The 25966-nt window shown below is 40.8% G+C and overlaps 1 protein-coding gene across 3 annotated transcripts in view; it reads right to left on the bottom strand.

Annotated features, from left to right (window-relative positions):
• Positions 1-16679, bottom strand: part of ATP6V0A4 (ATPase H+ transporting V0 subunit a4) — a 65356-nt gene extending 48677 nt beyond the window's left edge. Inside the window, exons 1-3 of one of the 3 annotated variants that reach the window (XM_036760227.1) lie at positions 16504-16679; positions 8802-8935; positions 2747-2825 (exon numbers count right to left, since the gene is read on the bottom strand). In XM_036760227.1, coding sequence (XP_036616122.1) covers positions 2747-2825; positions 8802-8918 — 196 coding nt within the window. In that variant the 5' untranslated portion in view covers positions 8919-8935; positions 16504-16679. Of the gene's footprint in view, positions 1-2746; positions 2826-8801; positions 8936-9967; positions 10007-10942; positions 10999-16503 lie in introns of those variants that run through there. The other 2 variants (XM_036760228.1, XM_036760229.1) reach the window with 2 other exon arrangements.
• Positions 16680-25966: the final 9287 nt, after the last annotated feature.

Raw genomic sequence — 25966 nt, 5'->3', positions numbered from 1 at the left:
GATGCCAGATGAAGGGTTTCACATCTGTGGTCATGGGTCTCAGATGGGTGGGGGGTTCCTTCATTCTTATTCCCAACCTCTTCTCTATCACCCTCCATTGACTAAGCAAGGTCTTTCACTCCATCATAACAGCCAGGGAAATGCTCCAAAATGGAAATGAAGCCAGAGCTACATCATATTGTTTTAATTAACCAAAGAAATTTAAGATGTCAAATAGTCAACTAGCATTTATCAAGCACCCACTATGTACGAAGCAATTCAAAAAAAGGCAAAAAATAAAATAATCCCCAATTTTGTTGTCTCCCCTATTAGATTGTGAGCTCCTCGAGCTGTCTTTTGCATCTTTTCATATACCCAGAGTTCAGCTTAGCTCCTGGCACATTGTAAGTGCTTAATAGATGTTTATTGATAGATTGAATTTCAGGCCCACAAACTCTTCCTAAGTTTAAAGAAAGAAATAAGATGTCAGGTCAGCTAAGTGGCGAAGTGAGTAGAGCAGGAGCCCTGGAGTCAAGAGGACTTGAGTTAAGGCCTCAGACACTTGACACACTTACTAGCTGTGTGACCTTGGGCAAGTCACTTAACCCCAATTGCCCTGCCTTCCCCCCTCCAAAAAAAAAAACAAAAAACAGACAACAAACAAAAAAAAACAAACAAAAGAAATAAGATGCCCCTGGAGGATAGAACAGAAACTAGTTAGAATTCACTTCTTACTCTCAACTTAAGGATTGAAAGGTGCAAACATTCAATTCAACATACATTTATTGAATATTTATAATGTTCCAGACACTAGATTTAGTACTGGGAACAAAACATTAAAAAATTAAACACTTCCTGCCCTCAAGGAACTTACATTTTTGGTGGAGGGAAAGGTAATATATACATAGGAAATTAAATATAGAACTATATAAAGTAATTTCCAGGATGGGCAATCAGAAGGGATTAATCTACAATAAGGGTTCTTAACCTTTTTTGTTTCATAAGCTGCTTTGGCAACCTGGTTAAACCTATGGACTCCATAATAATATTTGCTATATTTTTTAAAATTTATAATTAAAGGAAATACTAATCTTCTGTTAGACGTTAGTGAAAATAAAGATGTAATTTTGTTCCTATCCAAGGTCACAGACCCCTCCCCCCAAATCTAAGAGGTCCATGCATCCCAGGTTAAGAAACCCCTAAGAAGCAGCACTTGAGTAAGCCTTAAAGGAAGCTAGGGATTCTATGAGGTATGTCCATTGCTGTGGTTTGGTGGGTATTGAACCTTGAAATCTTTTGTCCAATTTTGGTGACTGCATTGCAAAGAAGACATTTTTTAAAAGCTGGAAAATATAGGGTTGTTGTTGTGGAGTTGCTTCACTCATATCTGACTCACCATGACCCTATTTGGGGTTTAAAGACCTAAAATGATGAAAACAATAAAAAGAACTAGGAAAGATGGAGGCTAAGATGGAATAAGATAGAAGGAAGAGTGTAGATTTAAGTAAAACACTGATTTGCTCACCAAAACATATAACCCCCTTTATAACACAACTAATAGTGTCCATTTTTAGAAAAGTGCTTTAAAATACTCTGAGGTGTGTGATGCTATTTCCATTTTACAGATGAAGAAACTGAGCTTGATAGAGGTTAAATTATTTGCTCAGGGCCACTCAAGTTGAACCTAGAACCCTTTACTCCAAAATCCAGTGATTTTCCTTCCTCATACCACCTGTAATCTCATTTGGAAAAGGTGACAATGGCTAAAATTGGAAACAAGTCCAAGAATGATTTTGATAAATTCAGACAAAAATTGATTCAAAATGGGTTCCTTGAGGCAAGTTTGGGTGTTTGTGATTGATCCAGAAACTTGAGAGTAGGGAAGTGCATAATCAGGGTGGGGCTTTTTGCTGTTCTTCCTTCTCTTTAGTGCCTTTAAGGATTCTGGCCTTTGTTTGAATGGGGCAGGTAAAATGGGATCTTTTTGTCTTGGAATGTTTCTCAGCACTAAGACAACTAAGACTAAGTAATGGTAATCAGGACAGGACTTTTTGTAGATTTCTCCTTTGGAATGCAAAGGTAATTAAGTACCTTTGATGAGTCTTGCCTTTCAAATGTAATGGTCAGCAAAATGGGATTTTTCACTGTTCTTTGTTTGAGTGCTTCTTAGCACTGAGGTAATCAAATGCCCCAGGGCCCTGAGAGTGGTATATAAGATCTGAGCTTAGAGTCTGACTTTCGGGGCTCACTCAGGGAAGGAGTGCTGTGACTCTGGGCAAGCCTTTGCACCCCACCCCACCCCACCCCGCTTTGATAACCCAGATATTGGTGCTTCTCTGGTAACTATGAATTGTGATTTGAATCAGACAAGGTCTGTCTGTTGATGTAAATGTTTGCAATTGCCTTGAAGTTCAGGGGGCTGATCTTTTCTCCCTGAACTAAGTGAATGATATATGTATGTTTGATTAAACTTAGATTGTTAACCCCTTAAAGTTGCTTTCCTTTGAAAAACAGATCAAAGAACCTGTGTTGACAGCCCTCTGTGTGCTGATTGTTGTTGGTTTTACACAGCCCCAGTAGCTGCTAGCAAGATTGTTGCTACAAGAAGCTTTACTTATTCTATAAACCGAACAGAGTTAGAGGGCAGCCTGACCACGGGCAACAATTGTGTTGTTTTGTAGTTAGAATTGTCTGAGCTCCCTTTTGTCCCTGTTTCTTGACCACTGACCAAAGAACTCCCTCAGACATTAATAGGACCCTGACTTACGAAGGATTCTCTCCAAAGACTCACACCTTCGGACTTCATTCACAAATTTTCGTTGGAAGCTGTTCACGTTTGCATTTAGCTAGAAGAAGAAAAAAAAAACAAAAGAACACATCAGTAATATCTGCTGAAGTCTAATGCTCTTTTGCTCCTTCTTTTTCTTCCTTTTAAAAAACTCTGAGAAAATTACACAGGACAGGTATGTGGCTGGCACACCCTGACACCTTCCACACTCCTCAAAAGGACTTCTACCTACCCCAAACCCAACAAAGAGGTTTCACTTCCCAGGGTTCTTGATGTGTGGCTCCATTTGCTGACCAACTGAGCCCCTACCATGCTCAGTAAAATGAAAAACTAAGACTCAAATGACCCCTGGTGTGACCTTGATCATAGTGAGAGCGGGGGAAGAGGAAGGAGATTTAATAAACCTACTAAGGGATGACTTAAAATTCCATTACAATGAGTACATGAAGGCCAATAAGTGGCAAGAATACATATTTATAATAGCATACAATAATATGAAGATTTAAGGTTTGCAAAGTGCTTTACATTTATTACCACATTTGAGTCTAACAACAATCCTGTCAGTCAATAAGCATTTATTAAGTACCTACTATGGTACTATCCTAGGCACTGGGGATACAAAGAAAGGCAAAAGAACAGTCACTGTCCTTGGGGAGCTCAGTCTAATGGGGGAGACAACATGAAAAATAACTATGTACAAATAAGCTATACACAGGATAAATAGGAAGTAATCATAGGTACTCTGAAACCCCGTTGTTTCAACTGTAAGAAAAGATAGTATGGTATCTGGTTTTGCTCCCACAGAAGCTATCCATATAGATGAGTTAACACTTATTTGTCAAGTCAATGGCCATCCTGGTGTCAGGGAAACTAGAGGCCAAACTGGTTAAACCAGTTCAAGCTTATCATGTCAGTTCAAGGGTCTAGTCTTGGTCAAGGGTCCAGGCCTACTGATTTCCATAATTTGCATATGTTAAAGAGGGAAGGTAGGGGAAATAAAGTATGTAGTTTAATCCTAACTCAGACAAGGAAGATCTAATTAACTTCACTTCTGCTTCTGTATCCTTATTATCCTACCTATATAAACTGTATAACCTAGGAAAACTATGTAAAAAGCAAAGAATGTAAACTAACCATAACTCAAACTGGAGTAGAGGTGATGGTTACCCCCACCCCTGCTGCTGTATTGGTGTGAGTGTTCCCAGTGAGCACTGCACCCACTCTCTCAAGGAGTGTAATAAATGCCTTCCTCTACCCACTCTGGTCCTGAGTTCTTTGGGTAAGAATGGGCAAATCACATGGATCTTCCTAAGGTTATGCTACCAGGAAAGCAATGAGCTGCGGAAGCACATCTCAGACTAACTTTCTGACCCTGCCTTGGGGAGTCCTGTGATCCCCACTGTGGTGTTAAGAGGGCTACCACTTGGGGTTTCTCTGGGGAACCCTGTGGTCTGCACAGCCTTCTTAAGGGGCCATCACTATGGGTGTTCCAGCCCTGTCTCGGGAGCCTTGTGATCTTACCGCCATTCTAAGGAGCCATCACTTGGGTCCTCCTTAGAGTCTGACCCTAGGAAGCCCTGTGATCCCCACAGATAAAGGGGGGCTACCACTTGGTCTTCCTCTGGGAGTCCTATGGTCTGCACGGCCTTCCTTAGGGATTATCATGGGGTTCTTGCTCAGGACTTTGGCCCTGCCTAGGAAGTCCAGTGATCCCCAAAACTGCGTTTCTCACACAACTGAATCCCAAATATCATCTCCACTTCCGAAAAAGCCTTATTCCTCAATCCTCAGTCTGGATTTCAGTCTTGGGCTTTATCATTGTTGTTGGCTGATATGGAAGTAGTGTGGCATGGTGAATAAAGAAGCTGGTCTACAAGCTAGGATAAACTAGTTTGGAGTACATCCTCTGACACACATCCAATTTGTAGCCATGGGCAGTTCATTTAAACTCTCCTTGCCCCAGTCTGACCATAGTAATATAATGTTTGATAAACCCAAAGATCCAAGCTTTCAGGGCAAGAACTCACTATTTGACAAAAATTGCTGGGGAAACTGAAAAGCAATTTTGACAGAAACTAGGCATAGACTAGTACAGACCACTGTATACCAAAATAAGGTCAAAAAAAAGGGCATATCAAATCAGGGGAGTGTGGAAAGAATTACCTGTCAGATCTATAGATAAAGGAAGAATTTGTGACTGAAAAAAGAGATGAAGATCACAGGAGGTAAGATTGATAATTTTGATACGTTAAATTAAAAGGTTTCTGCACAAACAAAACCAAATGCAATCAAAATTAGAAAGAAAGCACTCTAGCCATACCAGATATTAAACTGTGCTATAGAGCAGCAGTCATCAAAACTACCTGGTACTGGCTAAGAAACAGAGTCATGGATCAATGGAATAGGATAGGTACACAAGATGGAGAAGTCAACAACTATAGCAATCTACTCTTTGATAAACCCAAAGAGGCCAGCTTCTGGGCTAAGAATTCATTATTTCACAAAAACTGCTGGGAAAATTGGAAAATGGTAGGGCAGAAACTGGGCATAGACCAATATCTTACACCATATACCAAAATGAAGTCAAAATGCGTTCATGATTTAGGAATCTGATACTGTAAGCAATTTGGGAGAACAAGGAATAGTTTAGCTATCAGATTTATGGAAAAGAAAAGAATTCATGACCCAACAAGAGATAGAGAGCATTACAAAATGCAAAATGGATAATTTTGATTATGTTAAATTGAAATGTTTTTATACAAAAAAAGCCAATACAGCAAGATAGGAGGGAAGCAGAAAATTGGGATAAAATGTTTACTAGTGTCTCTGATAAAGGACTCATTTCAAAAATATACAGGGAACTGAGCCAAATATATAGGAATACAAGTCATTCCCCAATTGAGAAATGGTCAAAGGATATGAACAGGCAGTTTTCAGAGGAAGAAATTAAAGATATCTATAGGCATATGAAAAAATGTTCTGGATCACTACTGATTAGAGAAATGCAAATCAAAACAACTCTTAGGTACCACATCTCTCTTGTCAGATTGGCTAACATGACAAAACAGGAAAATGATAAATGCTGGAGAGGATGTGGGAAAATTGGAACATTGTTACATTGCTGGTGGAGTTGTGAACTGATCCAGCCATTCTGGAGAGCACTTTGGAACTATGCCCAAAGGGCTATAAAATTGTTCACACCCTTTGACCCAGCAATACTACTTCTAGGGTTGTATCCCAAAGAGATCACACAAGTGGGAAAAGGACCCATATGTACAAAAATATTTATAGCGAATTTTTTTGTAGTAGCTAAGAATTGGAAATCAAGGTGATGCCCATCAATTGGGGAATGGCTGAACAAGCTGTGGTATATGAAGGTAATGGAATATTATTGTTCTGTAAGAAATGGGGATGATATGGACTTTATGACAACCTGGAAAAACCTACATGACATAATGCTGAGTGAGCAGAGCAGAGCCAGGAGAACATTACACACAACCACAGATATATGGATTCCGTGAGGACTAACCCTGACAGACTTCGCTCTTCTCAGCAACACAAGGTGCAAGGACAACTCCAAAGGACTCAACAATGGAGAATACTATCTACATCCAAAGAAAGAACTATGAAGTATGAATGCAGATTGAGGTACATTTTATGCCCACCTTCCCCCCCCCCCTTTTTTTTCCTTCTCTTTTGTTTTTGTTTTGGGGGGGGTTGGTCCTGTTTCTTCTTTCTCATAATTCATTCCATTGGTCATAATTCTTCTCCACAACTTGACTAGTGCGTAAATTAGTTCAATGTGAAGTTATACGTGGAAGATATATCGGATTCCATGCTGTCTTGGGGAGGGAGGGAAGAAAATCTGGAACTCAAAATTATGTAGAACTGAGTGTTGTAAACTAAAAATTAAAATTAAAAAATGGAGACAATAAAAAAATTTTTTAAAAAAAGAAAGCAGGAAGCTGGGGGGAAATTTGTAAAAAAAAAAATTCTCTTATAAAGGCCTCATTTCTCAAGCATATAGGGAACCGAGCCAAAATTACAAAAACTCAAGCCATTTCCCAATAGATAAATGGTCAAATTGATAAATGGAGATATTTATCTCCATTCTACAGATGAGGAATATAAGGCCACTGAACCCAGATGGCTCTGGAGGAGAATGTGAGGCTGGTGACCTTGCACAACCCTCCCTCACTCAAATCAAAGTCAACTGCAAGTCCCTGATGTCATGGTCCCCTTAGAGGACAAACACAACAACAACCTGGGGAAACTGAGGATTGGGAATGTTAAGTGACTTCCTTTGTTCACACAACCAGCAAGAGCTAGCATTTATATGTTTTAAGGTTTGCAAAGCACTTTTACCAATATTATCTCATTTGATCCTCATAGCAACCCTGGGAGGTAGATACTATTATTATCCCCATTTTACAGACGAAGAAACTGAGGCAGCCAGGGATTAAATGACTTGCCCAGGTCACCCAGTTAGTAAAGTGTCAGAGGCAGGATTTGAATTAATGGCCTCCCGATTCCAAGATCAGGTTCAGTGAACCATTACACTATGTATCACATCTAGAGATCAAATTTTAACTGTGTAGGTAAGTAATTAAGATTCAGTGACCTATTATACTAATTATACCTATAGAGATCAAATTATCAAACTGATTCAAAGTTTCCCAAAAATGCAAGTCAAGAAAAAAGAGGATATTGTAACACGGTAACATTGTAGCACTTTTACTTCTGGAGGTATTTCATAAAGGGCTGGACTTGGGTTTAAGACACCAGGGTTTGAACCCTGCTAGCTGTGTGGCTGTGGGCAAGCATTTAGGGTTTTTCCTCATCAATAAAATGGGTTAATAAATATGTGTATACCAGTTGAAAACCTTAAAGTGTGACACAAGTGTGAGTAACTCTTGTTACCTATTATTAGCTCTTAACCTCATTCCTGTGAGAGGAAAAATTCTAGAAGGCCGGAAAATGAGGGTCTGGAAAATAATTTTCAAAATTCCAAATTGTTAGCACTCATAACCAGAACTAGAAACCAAGACCTCTGATTCCCAACTCACTGTTCATTCTACTATATTTCATTTTGCCTTCCCATGCAAGCTATATTGACTGTTTACTTTCAAGAAATTGTCATACAGCCAGGAAACCTAGCTTTCGATCCTAGCTCCATCACATAGGTTTCCTTGTCTCTAAAATGAGGCAGGCAAATATTGGATTTGGTGTCAGCAGTGACCTGGGTTCAAAGTCTGAATAAAACCTACAGTGGGGAAATCACTTACCATTTGTGGGACTCATAAAATGGGAATGAAAATAACTGCATTACAAATCTCATAGGGACTTTTATAAGAATAAAATGAAATAATAAATGTGAAATGATTTGTTGATAAACATTGCTGTCCATGATACTTATCAGAGAGATATCTTAAAACCAGATTAATTACATACTCAGCATCTTAATTAAGTCTAAGTAAAGGACAGAGATTTCCTAAAGCTTACATAATCCCTACTTACAGAGAGGAAAAGAAACAATTTCAGGTTTATAACAGCCAGGGAGGAATTTATAACTGCCAAAAGGAGACAAAGTAAAGATTTACTTTTCAAAGATACACTTGTAAGATTTACAGTAGACTGAGAGGAAGGAGAGTTAGATTTCAAAAGATAATGGAAGAAAAATCACATCAGATTAAGTTGTAAAATTAATAAATATGGGTGGAGTAGTCTGGGATTTATAACCACCAGGTGGCTCTAGCAAAAATTCTTTTACTTCCAACCAGTTTCTTATCTCAATAGAAATCGGAGTCTCAGCTGATTTAGCACACCAAAAGAAAAGCCTCAACCAATTAAAAACAAAAATGGCTGTGCTTGAAGAACCCAAATTTAAAAAAAACAAACAACTTTTACAATATAATTCACAGAATGGCAGGAGGAAACTACTTTGTAAACCTTAAGATACTATAAAGAAACCAAAATGATTAACAGAGAGTAACTGTAATTCTCTGGTGTACCTATATAATAATAGTGTACCTACATCTTTAAATTGAACCAATCCCAGTTCACCAAGTTCTGCTACACAACAGTATGCTGCTTCTGCCTGCAGGAACAGTTGGGACAAGCACATCTCCTCGCTCCGAAATATAGAAGCCATGCTGGCTCAGACTTGATCTGAAAGAGGAGGAGGGAAAGGCATTATTAAAGTGGTGGATGTGTTACCATAAAATCTTTGAAGAGGGCACTGGGATTTCAGATAAATTCAAGCAATAGAAAAAATGTAGATGATATATACAGTCAGAGGCATAAAACTGTCAAATATTAGAGCTAGAAAGGACCCTACAATCTCAGCTTTATGGATGAGAAAAATGAGGCTCCATAGAGATGGCAAAGCTTTCTGCCTTAACTTATGCTGCCTCTTAAAAGGACTTTCTGCCTTAGCTTCTATCTACTCCAAACGTATCCTATGTTGTGTCCCCAACTAGAACATAAGCTCCTTGAGGACTGGCACTGTTTTTGCTCTTCTTTACATCTCCAGCACTTAACCCAGTGCCCAGCACATTTAAAATGCATAATAAATTCCTGTTGCTTGCTTATTTGCTTGCTGGCTGGCTGGCAGGCACTGGACTAGGAGTCACCACCTAGTATGTGACAAGATCAACAAAGTTAATACTTCACTCCGACTCTCTTCCACAAAAATGCTGCTTGAAAGCCATTTGGGGAGGGTAGGTATCTTCTCTGCTCTTAAAAGAAATCCTGAAAAGGAAATTTCACAAGCATCCTTTAATAATACAGTCTCTAATAAAATAATATCTAATAGCACAATCTGTCAACAAACATTTATTAGACACTTAAAATAGATACATTCAAGATCCATGTAGAGTAGATGGAATGGAATGTTAGTGAAGAAGGCTATAGGTAAGCCCTCTAACTGAAGATGATCTTTGAGTAGAATTTGGAATGGAAGTCAAGGAAACAGAGGTGGAGGTGAGGAGGGAAAACATAAAAAAGGAAACAGAGGTGTTTTTGCTTCTTGGGCAGATAAGGCAAGGAATGCTGGGAGGGTACAGGGATGGGATGCCACCTAAATATTTTCACTTTGAAACAAAACCCTTCCTATAGCTCTGCCCTTGTTGTCGCTCTAAGTGAAAGATTCCTAGCAGACAAGGAGAGACTTGTACATTCCTCATTCCCAGAATAGAAAACCTTTGGGAAGCCTTGATCCCCCAGCCTTCGGCCGCTCCCACACCCAGCTGTCCCTAGGTTCCAACATACAAGTCAAATCAACAAGCACTGATTAATCATTTACTTTGCTAAGCTCTGGGAGTATAATAATGACAATGATTCAATAAATGAATGACTGAATAAATAAATAACATTTACATAGAGCTTACTATATATATGCCAGGCACTGTACTAAGGGCTTTACAATCATTATCTAGTTTGATACCCTGGCAGGCAGCTGTTATTATTATCCCCATTTTACCGACAAGGAGACTGAGGCAAACAGAGGTTAAGTGAGTTGTCCAGGATCACACAGCTAGTAAGTGTCTAAAGCCAGACCTGAACTCAGGTCTTTCTGACTCCAGGCCCCTCTGTTCTACCCACCGTGCCACCCAGCTTTAAAAGCAGTCCCTACCCTCAAGGAGCTCACACTCTAATGAGGGAAGCAAGATGCAAACAATTCTGTGCAAACAATCTGTATGTACACAGGATACATTGGAAATAACCTCAAAGGAAAGGTAGCAGCTCTAACGGAAGAAGGGAAAGGTGTCTCGCAGAAGGTGCAATTTCAGCTCCCACTTGAAGGAAGCCGGGGAATCCAGAAGATTGAGATGAGAGAGAACATTGGAGGGCCAGCCAGTGGAAAATATACAGAGTCCTGAGACAGAGAGCAAGGAGATGAATGTCCCTGGAAAGTACAATACGTGAAGAAGAAGAAAGTGTGATAAGTGTAGAATATGGAGTACAAAAGGTAAGGAAGGGGCCAAGTTAGGGAGGGCTTTAAAAACCAAACGTGATTTGTTTTTATTTGATTCTGGAGTGAGTAAGGAGCCACTGTAGTTTGCTGAATGGGGGGTAAGGGTCATATTACCAGACCGGTGCTTTAGAAATAACGTATTAATAGCAGAGTGGAGGATGGGATTGGAGTGGGGAGAAAGTTGAGGCAGGGAGACCAACCAGTCGGCTATGGAAATAGTCAAGGCTTGAGGTGATGATGGTAGGGTGCCAGTTCCTAAAAAGCAAGAAAGTTAAGTTAAAGTTGAGGCTTTCAGCACATCTCATTATCCCAAACTTCTTCTTCACTAGAGGTTTTCCTTTTTCTGCTCAAATTCATCATTTTTTGGGCTGCTATTATCCTCTCTCTCTTCCCATTATCTTGTATATCTTCATCTGTGTTAAGTTCAGATACCGTCTTCTTAAGGATAGGAAACTGTTTTGATTTCTGTTTTCTTATACCATTAGATCAGAAGCTCTTTAAAGGTAGGAACTGTTTTTTGTTCTTTTTGTATCCTCAGGGCTTAGGCAGGTGCCTGAAAAATAGTAAGTGCTTAATAAATGCTTATTGACTGGACTTAGATGTTGGAACTGAAGGACAGGTGGGTATAGGAGTGGCCAAAGGCACTTAATAAATGTTTATTTTTGATTATTAATTGTCCCTAGCACATGGTATACAATGCCTTACAGGTAGCAGACATGAATTCGTATTTTCACCAGAAAAATCTTCCTTATTCATAAATCTAAGTCATTCTACTAAAAACTCCAGTACCTTACATCCTTATTGCTTACAAAGTACATTGCATATAAAGTACAAGCCATTTTGCCTGACCTTCAAAGTCCTCCATAATCTGGCAATGCCAAATTTCCTATTTTCTTTCTTCTCCGTCACACACACACAAGTTTCAATCAAACTGCTCTCTATCTCCTAAACATATCTGGTGGCTTTCTCCCTCAGTGGCTTTTGGCTCACATTATTCCCTTTACAAATGCTCTTCCCTCCTCTTCCCTCTGATAAATTCCTACCCAAGGGGAGTGGGTAAGGGGAGGAAGGATGTTATATTTAGGCATTTTTTGTTATTCAGTCATTTCAAGTGTGTCCACCTCTTAGGACCCCATTTGGGGTTTTCTTGGCAAAGATGCTGGAGTGGTTTGCCATTTCCTTCTCCAGCTTACTTTACAGATGAAGAAATTGAGGCAAACAGTTAAAGTGACTTGCCCAGAGTCACACAACTAGTAAGTGACTGATGCCAGATTTGAGCTCAGGTCTTCCTGACTCCACGCCCTATACACTGCAGACTACTCCAGTATCTTGGCCAAGAAAACTCCACATAGGGTCAGGAAGAGTCAGACATGCCTGAAAGGACTGAACAACAACAGCAAGATTTTAGCATCTATGTCTAAATCCCAAGTCTTTCAGGGAAATCAAAAGCCCCCTTCCTTCTCCCTTTCCCCAAGATTGTGACTAGGGGATCTGTCCCTAATCTCCTGCCCCTTGGTCTTTTTCCCTTGGCAATGTGTGTGTCAAACATAGCTGCCTCTCCCTGGAGGTATTTTGGTATTCCAAACCTTGCTAAACCTGTCTCCGAATGAACTGGGGACAGGAACAGGATACCAGACAGTAGCCAAGCTTGCTCTCAAGGGACTGCTTAGATGAGATTATGAAGAGGTACTCATAGTGGGCTTTGTAAAGGCTGGCCTAGTGACTCTGTATGCTTGGGAAAATATGGTGCAACCAGGATTAAAACCAAGACACACAACTGGGCTGTTTCTGTGTCTGAATTAGGATGGGAACAGCCCCTTACCAGGCACACCACACACCCCCACCTCCACCCCACCAGCCAGAATGGAGTTACCTAGTGGATGGATCAGAAATCCCTTTAATGGCAGGGATTTCCTTTGCCTCTTTTTGTATTCCCAGAGTTGAGCACAGCACAAGGCACACAGTGATCTACTAATAAATGTTTATTGATTAATCTTTCTGCAATTCCTGATTCTGGGAAGGGAAGGGCTATTAATTATCTCTATTTACAGATAAGGAAATTGAGGTAAATGGAGATTGAGTGACTTGCCTAGGCTGAGGTCAAATTTGAACTCATCTTACTGACTCTAGACCCCCTCTCTGTCTATCCACTGTACCATCTAGCTGCCCCTAGCAAAAACTATTAGTTTATCAGTGGGACTTCAGGTCGTGTGCATCCTGCTGTCTCCATTGCACTTCTGTTCACTTGTGGCATAGTAAGTGTCTAAGGTTTCTGGTGTAAAAAGCATTCCTAGACACTGACCATTACGCCCTGCTCAAATAGGATCCCTGCTTTGCCTTCTTAGAAACTGAAAAAATCATGGGGGCAGAAGTGGCCAAGCTCCATACAGAAATCCCCCAACCCTAGAGAGGCTCAAGGACCTTGGGTCTCTGATCAGGTGAAAGCTGGGTCTGGAGGAAGGGCTATAATTGAACCCAGGATATCTCCATATCACTGGAGCTGGTCACCTTCCCAATCCTTCTGCATGAACCCTTGGCAGCAGAGGAGGCTGCCTCCAGCCTTGGCTAGGGAGTCCATTGCACATAATAGAGCCAGGTTTTCCCAACCTATTTTCAGGTCACTTACTTCTAAGCCCAGATCAGCTCAGCAAGTGAGCTTATAGTAATTGTCAAGGCCTCCTGAGAGCCTGAGGAAAAGGACAGAGTTCACATTTTCACTGACTCAGGGTGATGACAAGGTGTTTGAGATTTGAAGCTTTGAAGTTTCCTTTAACACCCAGAGTTAACATCTCAGGTGACAGGGCTTACTTCTAAAGAGAAATTTTTTTAGGAAGGTGCTGGAGGCTGAAGATGAAATTTGATGTTTTTTCTTTTTTAAAAATAAGTGTTTTATCTATGTCTTTTGGGGTTTTTACATTACCAGTAACTCTACCAAAATTCCCTCCCCAGTACCTAGGGAGTCAGCCTAGATAACATGTATGTATATGTATATGTATATGTATGTATATGTGTATTTGTATGTTTATGTGTGTATATACATACACATATATACAGGTATGAAGACACACGCATGTATTTATATATCTGTGTGTAAATATATATGATGAAAAAGGGGGAGAAATCAGCAAAACTGATCCATGCACACTTATGATCCTCCCACTTCTGCAAAGGGGTGGGACAGGGGTATCGCCTCATAACATATTTTGAACTAATATTCTTTGTAATTTTATATCATCCCCTTTTATGATTGTTCTATTCTTTTACATTGTTGCAATCATCATGTGCATTTTTTTCTTGCTTCTGCTCATTTTACTTGGCATCAGTTCATGTATATCTTCCCATGTTTCTGTATACTCAACCTATTTAATATATGACAGCACAGTCAGGCTCTTCCATTACAATCAATACTACAATTCGTTTAGCATTTTTGTTTCCTTCCCCTTGGCCCGCCACTGGGATCCTGCCAAGGGGAGGCAGCTAAATGGGTCAGTGGATAGAGCCCAGGGCCTGCGGTCAGGAAGATCTGAGTTCAAGTACGACATGTACTAGCCGTGACCCAGCAAGTCACTTAACACCATTTACTTTGATCCACCAGAGAAGGAAATGGCAAACCACTGCAGTATCTTTGCCAAGAAAACCCCATGGACAGTATGGTCCACCAGGTCACGAAGAGTTAGACACAAATGAATGATCCTGCCAATCTGTCAGAGTCCTGAGAAGAGTGGGCGATGGGCTTCTAGCAAGCCCTCCATGTACAAAGGTCCATAAGAAGCTAGCTTATGATTGAATTCTCACCCCTAAGCTCAGCCACCTGACCTCCAATTCACTCCCTGATCTGCTAATCTTCCGGCTCCCAAGCAAGGGGCAGGGATGAAGCCTCCCAGAGCTTTCTTTAGGGACTACTACTCCCAACTGCCTTGATAACAAAGCTGACTTAGGAGACAATGAGGTCATGGAGATTTGATCTGTCCTCATAACCAGTGCTATGGGCTGGGGGGGTGGGGAAGGAAGGAAGGGAAGGAGATTTTTTAGTTGTCTTGGGAAAGAAGTTTGCTCACACCAACACAGCTTACTGTAAAAAATGACCAAGAGATATGCCATTGTGCCATTAGCAGGCACACAGTCTTCCAGAAGAATAAGCCAGCCCTCCCCCCACCCCATTAGTGCAACCACCCCAGATATTAGGGAATTCGGCACTGGGGAAAGGAGTAGAGAATTTATTCTCCTGGGTGAGCTCGTAGCCCTTTTAGGTGGGTAGCTCTTTGTAAAAGTGGACTCTTGGATTTTACACCAGCTGCAGGCTTCTCTGGACAAGATCTGGGGGGTCAAGTTTTGTTAGCATGTGAGGATTGTAAAGACCCCAGTAGCCTCCCCACCCAGCTAAATAAAGGAATCCCAAGGAAGCTCAAAAATCTCAAACAGCAACACTGAGTTACCTGGTCCAAATAAGAACCACTACTGTCCCAAATCCCCTTTTCCAGGGTTGGGGAGTTTGAAATTCAACTAGCCACTCATTTGCAAGGTGACTTGCCTCCTGCCATCCTCCCCAGCAGATTCAATATCCTCGCTCTTCCCATAAAGCCAGATCCAGTAGGATCTAGTAAGATCCTCCAAGAGACTCAGAGAAGAACCTTATAAAACAACAACAACCCACCTGACTTTACTGATTTGGGAGAGGGTCTCATTCTCTACAGGGTCCCAATGCAGTGCCAAATGGAGGGGGGACCGGCCAACTTTACTGTGGATTCTCATGAGCTCCTTGTTTCATTGTAAATAGCCTTTGACATTCTGAAGCTTCTCAAGTCTATGCTAAGGCTCGAGGCTCCTGTAAGAATTACATAATAGCTAGCATTTGCTTACATAGTGCTTTAACAGTTTGCAGAGCACCTTACAAGTCTTATATTCCATTTTGTGCTCACAACTGGAGACAGGGTTACCCCCATTTTTCAGATGAGCAAACTAAGACATTCAGAGATTCGCTGATTTACCCAGGCTAGTGAGGTGTTCCTTTCTCCCCCAACACCACCAGGAAAAGTGATTATGCATCAAATGGACAGCAGTAACACCTTCCATCAGGCATTCGGTTAGACTACCCGATGGATCAAGCACCATCTAGGTTAAAGACACTGCACTAGGCTGCCTACTCACAGAACTGAGTTCACTGCCAAGGCATAGTTTCATCTTTTCTCGTGTGTATTTTTAGCACTTGGCTCAGAGACAGGAAAGCTTAGCTAAGCTGACTTTCTAATTCCCGGGTCTCCCTGGTTATCCTGAGTGCCGACATTGCTATGTCAGGGAAGACTTAGCTCCCCTTCTAAAGAATTGTTTTTCTCTTCGTCCTTTCCACGCTTAGACGGGGAGATCCTTGACGGAGTTATGGACTTTTGTTGTGAAGTTATAACCAGCTCTTAGCACTATGCCTGGCACATAGTAGGTACTTAATAAATGCTTGTTAACTGTGTTCCCCAGTGCCTAAAAAAAGATTTCTTTGTTCTTACAGGGGAAAGGGACAGGAATGTTCAATCAATCAACATTTATTAAACACCTACTATGTGCCAGGCACTGTGCTGGGCCCTGGAGAGGCAAAAAGAAGTAAAAAACAGTCCCTGCCTTCATGGAGCTTATAGGGGAGAAAGTACACAAATAAATATACATAAAGTATGTTATGTTTCAAGGAAAGTCAAGTGAAAGAGAAAAAAAGCAAAGAAGGAAAGATATAACCCTATTGGGGATTTCCAGACAGTAGAAGTCTTTCTCTTACCTTGACTTCATCCAATTCTTGAAATTAACTGGGATTTGGAGCAGGGGCCCGGAACCTGGCTGCCTCAGTCAATTTTTCTTTCAGCGGCAAACACAAGCCCCAAGCAGAAAGCTTAATGACCTTTCTTCCAGGTGCTCTTTAGCCTATGGCAAAGGGTAGGAGGGTAGAAGGAAGGAATTTTCTTTTCTTTTCCCCTGCCCTCCCCCTCCCCACCCTCCACCCAGCCTGGGGTGAGCTGGCCACATCTGGCTCATTCTCATTCCTGCATGTCTAAAGTCTAACTAGAGCCAGCTCTATTGTGTCAACACCAGGACTGTTGTGAGTGGTGACAAAGTGGCCGTGCCTGGCCTAGCCACACAGCTCTGACTGCTCATACCAGGGGGACTTTTACCCTTGTCATGCCCTCCACTTTGTCATGGTTTCTCAAGCAGGAGAAATATTTCCCAGGGAATTATAGTCTTAGAAATATAGTAGATAAATGTATCATTTGCCTCGGGAAAAAATTGGGGAAATGCTTCTTGAGGAATTAGAAAGCAGATTTTAAGTTAACCACAATGCTGTGGAAGTGATATGCCTAAGACACAGGTTTATCTGTGTCATTCCTCTGCTCAGAAAGTTCCAATGGCTCCTTACCATCTGACGAAATAAAAATTCTTCTGCTTGGCATTTAATGCATTTTACTGTCTAGCTCCAGTCTGCCTTTCCAAATGGAGGGATGAAGAGGGGCCCCGTGTAGGATCCAGTCCTCCTATCAGCCTAAATGATATCTGACATCCCTTCCAAAGACAAGGCTTGAGATAGAAGAAAGACAGGTACTGAAACGGCTCCCCTCAACAAACATGGACTTTGAGGTTGGATAGCAAGGGAAAGCAACAATTTGGGAATTAAAAATTCACTAAAAATGATTCACAGACAAGGTAAATTCTATGTGAATAATCCAGTGAAGCTGGGCTCTGGTCTCTAAACATTGCTGAGAGCTAGGAAGAAAACAAGCATTTATTAAGCACCTACTATGTTCCAGAGACTATGCTAAGTGCTACACGTATTATCCCATTTGATTCCCACGACCATCCTGGGAGATAGGGGCTATTATGATCCTCATTTTATAGTTGAAGAAAATGAGACAGACAAGTTTAATGATTTACCCAGGCCCACTCAGCTAGAAAGTATCTGGGGCTGGATTTGAACTCAGGTCTTCCTCTCTTCGGGCCCAGCATTCTATCCACTGAGCCACCTAATTGCTTCACTTTTACTTCCAATTCTGAAATCCAATAATTGTTTTGTTGGTGGTGGTCAATCACTTCAGTCCCATCTGACTCTTTGTGACCCCATTTGGGGTTTTCTTGGCAGAGATACTGGAGTGGTTTACCATTTCCTACTCCAGATCCTTTTTTTTTTTAACAGATGTGGAAATTGAGGTGAACAGGTTTAAGTGACTTACCCAGGGTCACATGGCTAAGTAAGTATCTGAGACCAGATTTGAACTCGGGTCTTCCTGACTCTAGGCTCAGGCATGATTCTACTCTCCTGGAATTTATACATGGGAGAACCATTGTGTTAAGTCTCTCCTAACCTGGACCCCTCTCACCTTTCCAATCTTCTCATACTTTTTATTCTCCTAAGTACTCTGCAATCTAGTGACAAGGACTCTCCATCTGACAGTTCCCTATGCCTGGAATTATCTCCCTCTTCATATCCAACTCCTGGCTTTCTTCAAGTCCAAGCTAAAATGCCATCTTTTTTTTTTTGGAGGGGGAAAGGCTGGATAATTGGGGTTAAATGACTTGCCCAAGGTCACACAGCTAGTAAGCCTGTCAAGTGTCTGAGGGTGGATTTGAACTCAGGTCCTCCTGACTCCAGGGCTGGTGCTCTACTCACTGTGCCACCTAGCTGCCCCAAAAATGCCACCTTCTACAAGAAGCCCTTCCCAATCTCCTTTAGTTCTAGTGCCTTCCTTCTGATGACTAATTACAATTTATCCTGTGTGTGACTTATTTGTTCAGTATTTTCTGTATGCTCTCTCTCCCATTAGTCAGACTGAGCTTCTGGAGAATGGGGAATGGGTTTTTTTTACTTTCTTTGCCCCACTCCCCATTGCTTAGCATTGCTCCTGGCAGTTAGTAGATGCTTAAAAAATACTTATTGACTCGAGTTATTTGGGCCATAAATTCTAAATTCACCTAAACATCCTTTTTCACCTCATAACTGTTGTCTCTAAGCACCATCTTTATTGCTTTAATCGTTTTCATCACTGGAACATTGCTATAGCCTCCTAATTTGCCTCCCTACCTCCAGTCTTTCCCCTCTCTATTCTCCACCCAGCAGCCAAATGGATGGTCCTGAAATACCCATCAGAGTATTATCACTATCGTACTCAAAAATTTTGGAGTGTCTTCCTCTTAAAATATAGAACCCACAGCCTGGTATTATTTAAATTTCCACAGGATGGCTCCCTACCTTTCCAGTCATTGTTACTTGGCTCTCCCCTTCACAGACACCATTCCAAGTCAAACTAGCCTTCCAGCTCTTTCTCATTCAAGACATTCCGCCTCCATGGTCCACATGTCATACAGGAACTTGGGTTCACTCTCCCTACCCAAACTGGTAGGTCTGGTCCCAAGAGAATAGCTGCCTATTTCTCTCCCTCAGGATTCTAGGGAGTTACTCTGAGGAGCTGGAGGGAGTTTTCTTATTCCAGTAGTCTTTCATGTCTAGAATGTACTTCTTCCTTACTTCTATTCTCGTAATCCTTAAATTCCTTCACAACACAATTCAGATGGCCCCTCCTACATATGACCTTTTCTAATTAGTTGTTAGTTCTTTCTCCATCTTGAAATTATGAAGTATACACAAAGTGATTAAAGTATTAATGGATAGTACACCAGTCTAGGAATCAGGAATAACTAGTCTTAAGTCTGGCTTCTGGCACATACTAGCTGTGTGACCCTGGACTAGTCACTTGAACCTCTTAGTAGCTCCAGGCAACATGGAGATGTAAGATTGCAAAATCTGCATTTGTAGAGAGTTTCCTCACCTGGAATACCCTACTCCAATGAAATTGCTTGTGTAATCCAAAAATAATACAAAACATTTACTGTACACATGTTGTAGAGCATGGAATAGGGCACTGGGCCTGGAGTCAGGAAGATCTGAGGTCAAATCTGGCCTCAGACACTTAGTAGCTGTGGGACCCTGGGCAAGTGACTTAGCCCTGTTTGCCTCAGTTTCTTCATCTGTCAAATGAGCTGGAGAATGGCAAACCACTCCAGTATCTCTGCCAAGAAAACACCAAATGGGGTCACGAAGAGGCAGACGGGACTGAAATGACTAAATAACAACAACATATGTTGTATCCCTTCAGTCAATCAATAAATATTATTGAGTGCCTCTTAGGAGCCAGGAAAATAGGAATTCCTTGAGGGTGAAGACTGCTTCATTTTTGTCTTTGTATGCCCAGTACCCATCACAGTGCCTCTGCTGCACATAGAAGACCTTTAACAAATTCTAGTTGAATTGTGTAGAACCATTAGCCAGCTCTGCGGCTAACTATCCACCTGCCACCATTTTGGAAACTGGCTTTGTTGATTTGATCAGAGAGTTGTGGGGTTTGACTAGTTCCCACAAACATTGAGAGAACTGAGTGAAAACAACCAAAGCAATGCTTTTTTTTTAAGCAAAGGAGCACTTTATTTGAAACTGAAGTGAATGTTCACAGCCCTTTCATTTGTTCCAGAGCCAAACCAATGTCCACACCAATGGACCATATTTAGTTTAATACTATATATACTGCCACTGATGAAAAAAAAAATAGCTTATTTGATGTCTCATTGGAGTACCTTGGGATAAAAAAAATATTTAAAAGCTACAATTAGGTATGAAATATGGTATTTTGCTATAGATGAGAAATATAATGAAGGCAATTAGAATAGAAGGTATAATTGAAAGAGGACTGGGTTCGGATCCTAGTTCAGCTATTTATTACTTGTGTGCCTTTGGGCAATTCATTTAACTTCCCTAGAACTCAGTTTCTTCATCTGTAAAATAGGAGGGTGGAACAAAATGATCTCGAAGTTCCTTTATACGTCTGAAATTCCTTGATTTATAATAATAAATTAACAGGTAGCATTTACGTGGCCCTTTGAGGTTTGCAAAGTGACAATCAAATGAACTATTTGTTAAAGGCACTTAGCACCTAGTACTTTGTAGGAACTATATAAATGCTTATTCCCAGTAAACAAGATTTTATTAAGCACCTACTAATTTACCAGGCACTGGATTTAGCACTAGAAATACAAAGAAATGCAAAAGACTTCTGCTCAAGGAAGTGCAAGTCTATTGGGGGAGACAAAATGCAAACAACTATGAACAAACAAGCTATGTACAGGATAAATTGTAGTTTATCAACAGAGGGAAGTCACTAGCATGGGGGGTAGGGAGGAGGAGATTAGGAAGGGCTTCTTGTAGAAGGTGGGGATTTAGCTGGGACTCCAGAGAAATCAAGGAACTTAGGATAAGGCGGGAAAGAATTCCTTACTACCACCATCGAATTCCTTAGTACTATATCTCTTTTTCTAAGAGAGAATTGATTTCCAATTCCATGGAGAAATCTAAGGCAAACTGCCAATTGTGGTTAATTAAGCGCTTGTCTTATTAAGAATTTTAGTGTGCCAGGGAATTTCTCCAGACTGGCACTTATTTTCGTGGAAGGATGAGAGTTGTAGTTATCTCCTGGCTCTTGGAAAATGGAAATTAACTAAAAACGGAGAGCTTCCTTTGTACGCTGTCCTTGTACCTGGGATTAGGAAGAGATTTTGCATAAGCACATGCCTCAGCTGTGCTGGATCATTTTACAGAATGTCATCAGAAGCACATGCCCCTTCAAAAAATAAAGCTTGTAGGGAATAAAATAGAGTCTGTTTCTCCCTGAAAACGTTTGCAAGGAGTTTAGTCAAAAGTAATAACATAAATGTAATGAAAAATCAAAACCTAACCTTAAACTAAGCTACTGACCTTAGAAGTGAAACAGTGAAGGAAAAAGCTGGGATGGAAAGGGATTCCAACTTCAAGTGCAGGAGGCTGGACTGGAAAGCCCCGGAGCTCTTAATTCAAGGAGTTAGGAGAGGGGGGTTGGAAAAGTTAATATATGCACACTCCCACCCTACTCCTGGGCAGAGAAGGGAGATCCAGGGTGTGGCACATCGCACACAGTTTAAGACTTTTTCTTATCAATTGATCCGTTTTGTTAATTTGTCTTTTTTTCCTTAAAAAAACCCAACACAATTATTCGGCATAGACTCTCAAGAAGGGGATGGGGTGGGCTGCTGGGAGATATTTGGGTCATGTAAAAATACAAAAGGAACAATAAAATTATTTTTAAAAAAAGACAATTGCTAAGACTTGGCATTTTTGCATGAGAATGCAAATTTAAAAATTTTAATGATTTAGAAAATGTATTCATTCAACAAACCCTTATTGAGAACCTCTCTGTTGCCTGAGGTACAGTGTAGATAAAGAAGGAAAAAGAGCACATGGTCCCTTAACTCTGCCTTCATAAGCAGTTTGTAATCTAATTGAGGGGTGAACAATTGTAGATAGACTTGAATAATCAATCTTGATTCCAACTGGTCCAATGCATAGCAGTGGGGGATAAATTCTACATTGAGAAAACATTACTAGGAAGTGAACAAAATGGGCTTAATCAGGAAAGGCTTCTTGGAGAAGGGGAATCTTAAGATCTTTTTAGAAGAAAAATTTCATCTAGATAAGGGGAGAGGGCATAAAAGACAAACATGAGCAAAAGTACTGAAGGAGTAATGAGCCCAGTACAGATGACTCTAATGGCAATGTGAAAGGAGAGTTTGTTGGAAGGGACAATGGCCCTCCATGATATCTACCTCAAAAACTTAGGGGTGTCACCTACATATTCTTAAATATCTTAATTTTCAGATTTTTAAAAAATATGGCTGATCTTACAACTGATAGATTATTATTAATAGAAACCTACTATACCCCTTCTTGCTTAATGAATCTTTGGCATTCACTACCCATTTTCACAGACTCAGGAATTTAGAAGGATCTTGTAGATCTCAACCTCTTTATCTAACAGATGAGAAAGCTGAGGCTCCAAAGAGTTTAAGTCAATCTTCTTATTGTTCAGTCCTATCCAACTCTTCTGACTCCACTTGGGGTTTTCTTGGTAAAGATGTTGGAGTGGTTGGCTACCTCCCCCTTCAGCTCATTTTACAGATGAAGAAACTGAGGCCAAACGACTTTGACCCAAAACAACTCCTTGGCCACACTGACTTTCCTTTCCAAGTATGTGGACCAAATTGAAAAACAAAAATAGCTAATTGGTTTTCTAGAATGTATTGGTTTTTGCCATAACACCTTATCTTAAAATTACTTTCTGGGAACTCAAAGTTGTGCTTACTAAACAGACCAATCTGACCACAAACATGACGGTGCCAATAGAAATATCTCCCACAAGGGATAAAACAGAAATATGTGTAGTTCTGGGGTGTGGGAATTTAACCATCATAGTCACGGGCCCAGAGGGGGCTTCCACTCTCATTGTTTACTTGTTTTTGAGTCACCTCTTTCGACTCTCATGACCCCGTTTGAATTTTCTTGGCAAAAATACGGGAGTGGTTTGCCATTTCCTTCTCCAGTACATTAAGGCAAACAGGGGTTAAGCAACTTGCCCAGGGTCACACAGCTAGTAAGTGTCTGAGGAAAGATTTGAACTCAGGAAGAGTGGTCTTTCTGACCCCAGGCCTGTCACTTTATCCATTGAGCCATACAGAGGACATTTTAGGGTCAGAGTAAGGATACAATGGAGGCAGTGAGATGGCTCAGTAAATAGAGCACAGGACCTCTAGTCAGGAAGATCTGAGTTAAAATTTGGCCTCAGATACTGATTAGCTGTGTGACCCTGGACAAGTCACTTAACCCTGTTTGCCTCAGTTTTCTCATCTGACAAATGAGCTGGAGAAAGAAATGGCAAACTGCTCCAGTATCTTTGCCAAGAAAACCTCCAATGGGGTCACAAAGTGTTGGATAACTCAAGTTAATAACTCAGGAATATTGACCAGCATAAGAACAAAGAGCAGCCAAAAGACTCATGATGGAAAAAGCTATCCACATCCAGAGAAAGAATTATGGAGTCTGAATGCAGATTGAGGCAAATTATTTGCTCTCTCCCGTTTTGTTTCTTCTTTCTCATGGTTCATTCCATTGGTTATAATTCTTCTTTACAACTTGACTATTGTGAAAATAAGTTTAATGTGAAACCTATCTCAGATTATATGCTGTCTTGGGGGGTTGAGGGGAAAGGAAAGGGAAGGGGAGAAAATTTGGAATTCAAAAACTTGTGAAACTGAGTGATGTAAACTAAAAATAAAAAATAAATTTAAAAAAAGAACAAAGAACAGGAAAGAGCCTTCTAGGACAGCTAATCAAACCTCTTCATTTCACTGAGAAGGGAATTGAGGCCCATAGAGATTAAACGACAAGCCTGTGGTCACACAACCAGTAAACAGCAGGGCTAGCATTTGAATAAAAATCCTCCCAATTCAGTATTTCTGCTTTCTGATGACCAGATTAGCTGAATTCAGAAAGGTTCAGCACCAGGATAAATAAGCCAGCCCAAAACAACTCCTAAGAACAATCTCTGGAATCTAGAGGCTAGTGATCTTTGTCAGCGGAGGGAGTGCCCACATTGTTGAGATCTCAGCTCACTGCAGGGTTCTTATCTCACTCCGTGAGTTTCCCCTCTCAGTCCCCTCCTCCCTGCTACTAAGGGCATTTTCCCCTTCTTTTATCAGTGTTTAACTTAGTGTCATTTGCTATTTTAGACACTGAATGCTTAAAGATGGTGTTGAAAATTCCAAAAGATTGAGGTAACCTCTCCAGATAATCAGACAGGTACCTCAACCAGGGGGATTGTGGGACCAGCTGGTACCAGCTCTAAAGCTGCTTGTTAAATTTTCAGCATGAGCATTTATACCTCAGAAAATGGCAAATGCTACAAATCAGGGCCTAATTTACTATCTTATTGATCTTAAAATCAATCTAGATCTTAAAAAGTGATTGGGGGGTGGGGGGAGAGGGAAGCAGCTAGGTGGCACAGTGGATAAAGCATCAGCCCTAGAGTTAGGAGGACCTGAGTTCAAATCCAATCTCAGACACTTGCTAGCTATGTGACCCTGGGCAAGTCATTTAACCATATTGCCTAAAAGCAAAACAAAAAGTGATGAGGAAATATGTTAATAATGTAAATTAGATTTAAAAGGCTATCATGCATTCCTTTCTCCACCCCGGGTGGGGAAAGATCTTAAGTACAACCCTGCCTCAAACCTTGGCCTCTTTGGGTCAAAACTGAACTATGGGTCCACATTGTGATAATAAAATATTGTTGTGTCATGCTTGACAGTTACAAAGCACTTTCACATACATGGTCTCACTGGACCTTTACAGCAATTTCTTGAAGTAGGGAAGGAAAGTGCTATTGAAGTAGTAGAGGTCCAGAAGGAAAGATGCTTTTTGGCATCGCAGAACCCAGGTCTTCCTACATCATATCTACAACTCTTCTCAGGACATCATGCAGCTTTTTGGGGAAATTTGTTTATGAGAGGAGGTAAGGCAATATGGTATGGCAGAAAAGGTCCTGTATTTGGACCAGAAATTCCTGAGTTTAAATCCTAGTTCAGCTACTTACTATCTTCCCCCCTCTTTACAATGAGGAGGGGGAGGTAAAGCATACGATCTCTCAAGTCACGGCCAAGCTCTCAGTTCTTTGTTTCTGTTCATTAGAAAGATTATTGCCACAATGTGGATCAGTTGAAAAAACTCAGGATTATTGGATTGGAGAAGAAAGCACTTAGGGGATATGTGATAGCTGCTCAAATAGAGCTGTCTAAGAGTGGAATGAGCTTTCTTAGGACAGAGTCAGAGGTTGAATGGTCCCTTGTTGGTGTGCGTTGGACTAGGTGACCTCTGAGGTCCTATCCTATTCTACTTATATGAAATTGATGAGGACTATGGACTGTTGGGACAATGTGGGCCTTAGGCATGTCTAACAAAGGGATATAAACACATAGCCAAAACAAAGTGTTCTAGAGAGGCACAAAACAAAAAGATGGTGAAGTCCAAGAGAGAACAAATTTCTGAGTATGGGGTGAGAGGGAGGGTATCTCGTTATTAGCTTATTCCTTTGTTGTCTTCAGTTCCAACTCCTTCCAGCCTTCACAAAAACAAGGGCCATTGTCACAAGGGGACTCAAATGAAAATATGATGAAATCAGAGCACAGCAGTCCCCCAGTCTTAGAAAAAAAACATTCAGTGTACAAGTTCTACTGATGCTATGAGAAGTCAACACCACTTTTATCACCCTAAACTCATACCGAGGGACAAAGGATCTTCATCTCTATTTTATAACTGTCCACACTCATCCTAGGGTCATAGA

Source organism: Trichosurus vulpecula, chromosome 5 (genome assembly GCF_011100635.1).
Source record: "Trichosurus vulpecula isolate mTriVul1 chromosome 5, mTriVul1.pri, whole genome shotgun sequence".
NCBI lineage: Eukaryota > Metazoa > Chordata > Mammalia > Diprotodontia > Phalangeridae > Trichosurus > Trichosurus vulpecula.
Note: the sequence above shows the minus strand (reverse complement) of the source record. Positions and strands in the feature narration are given on the sequence as shown.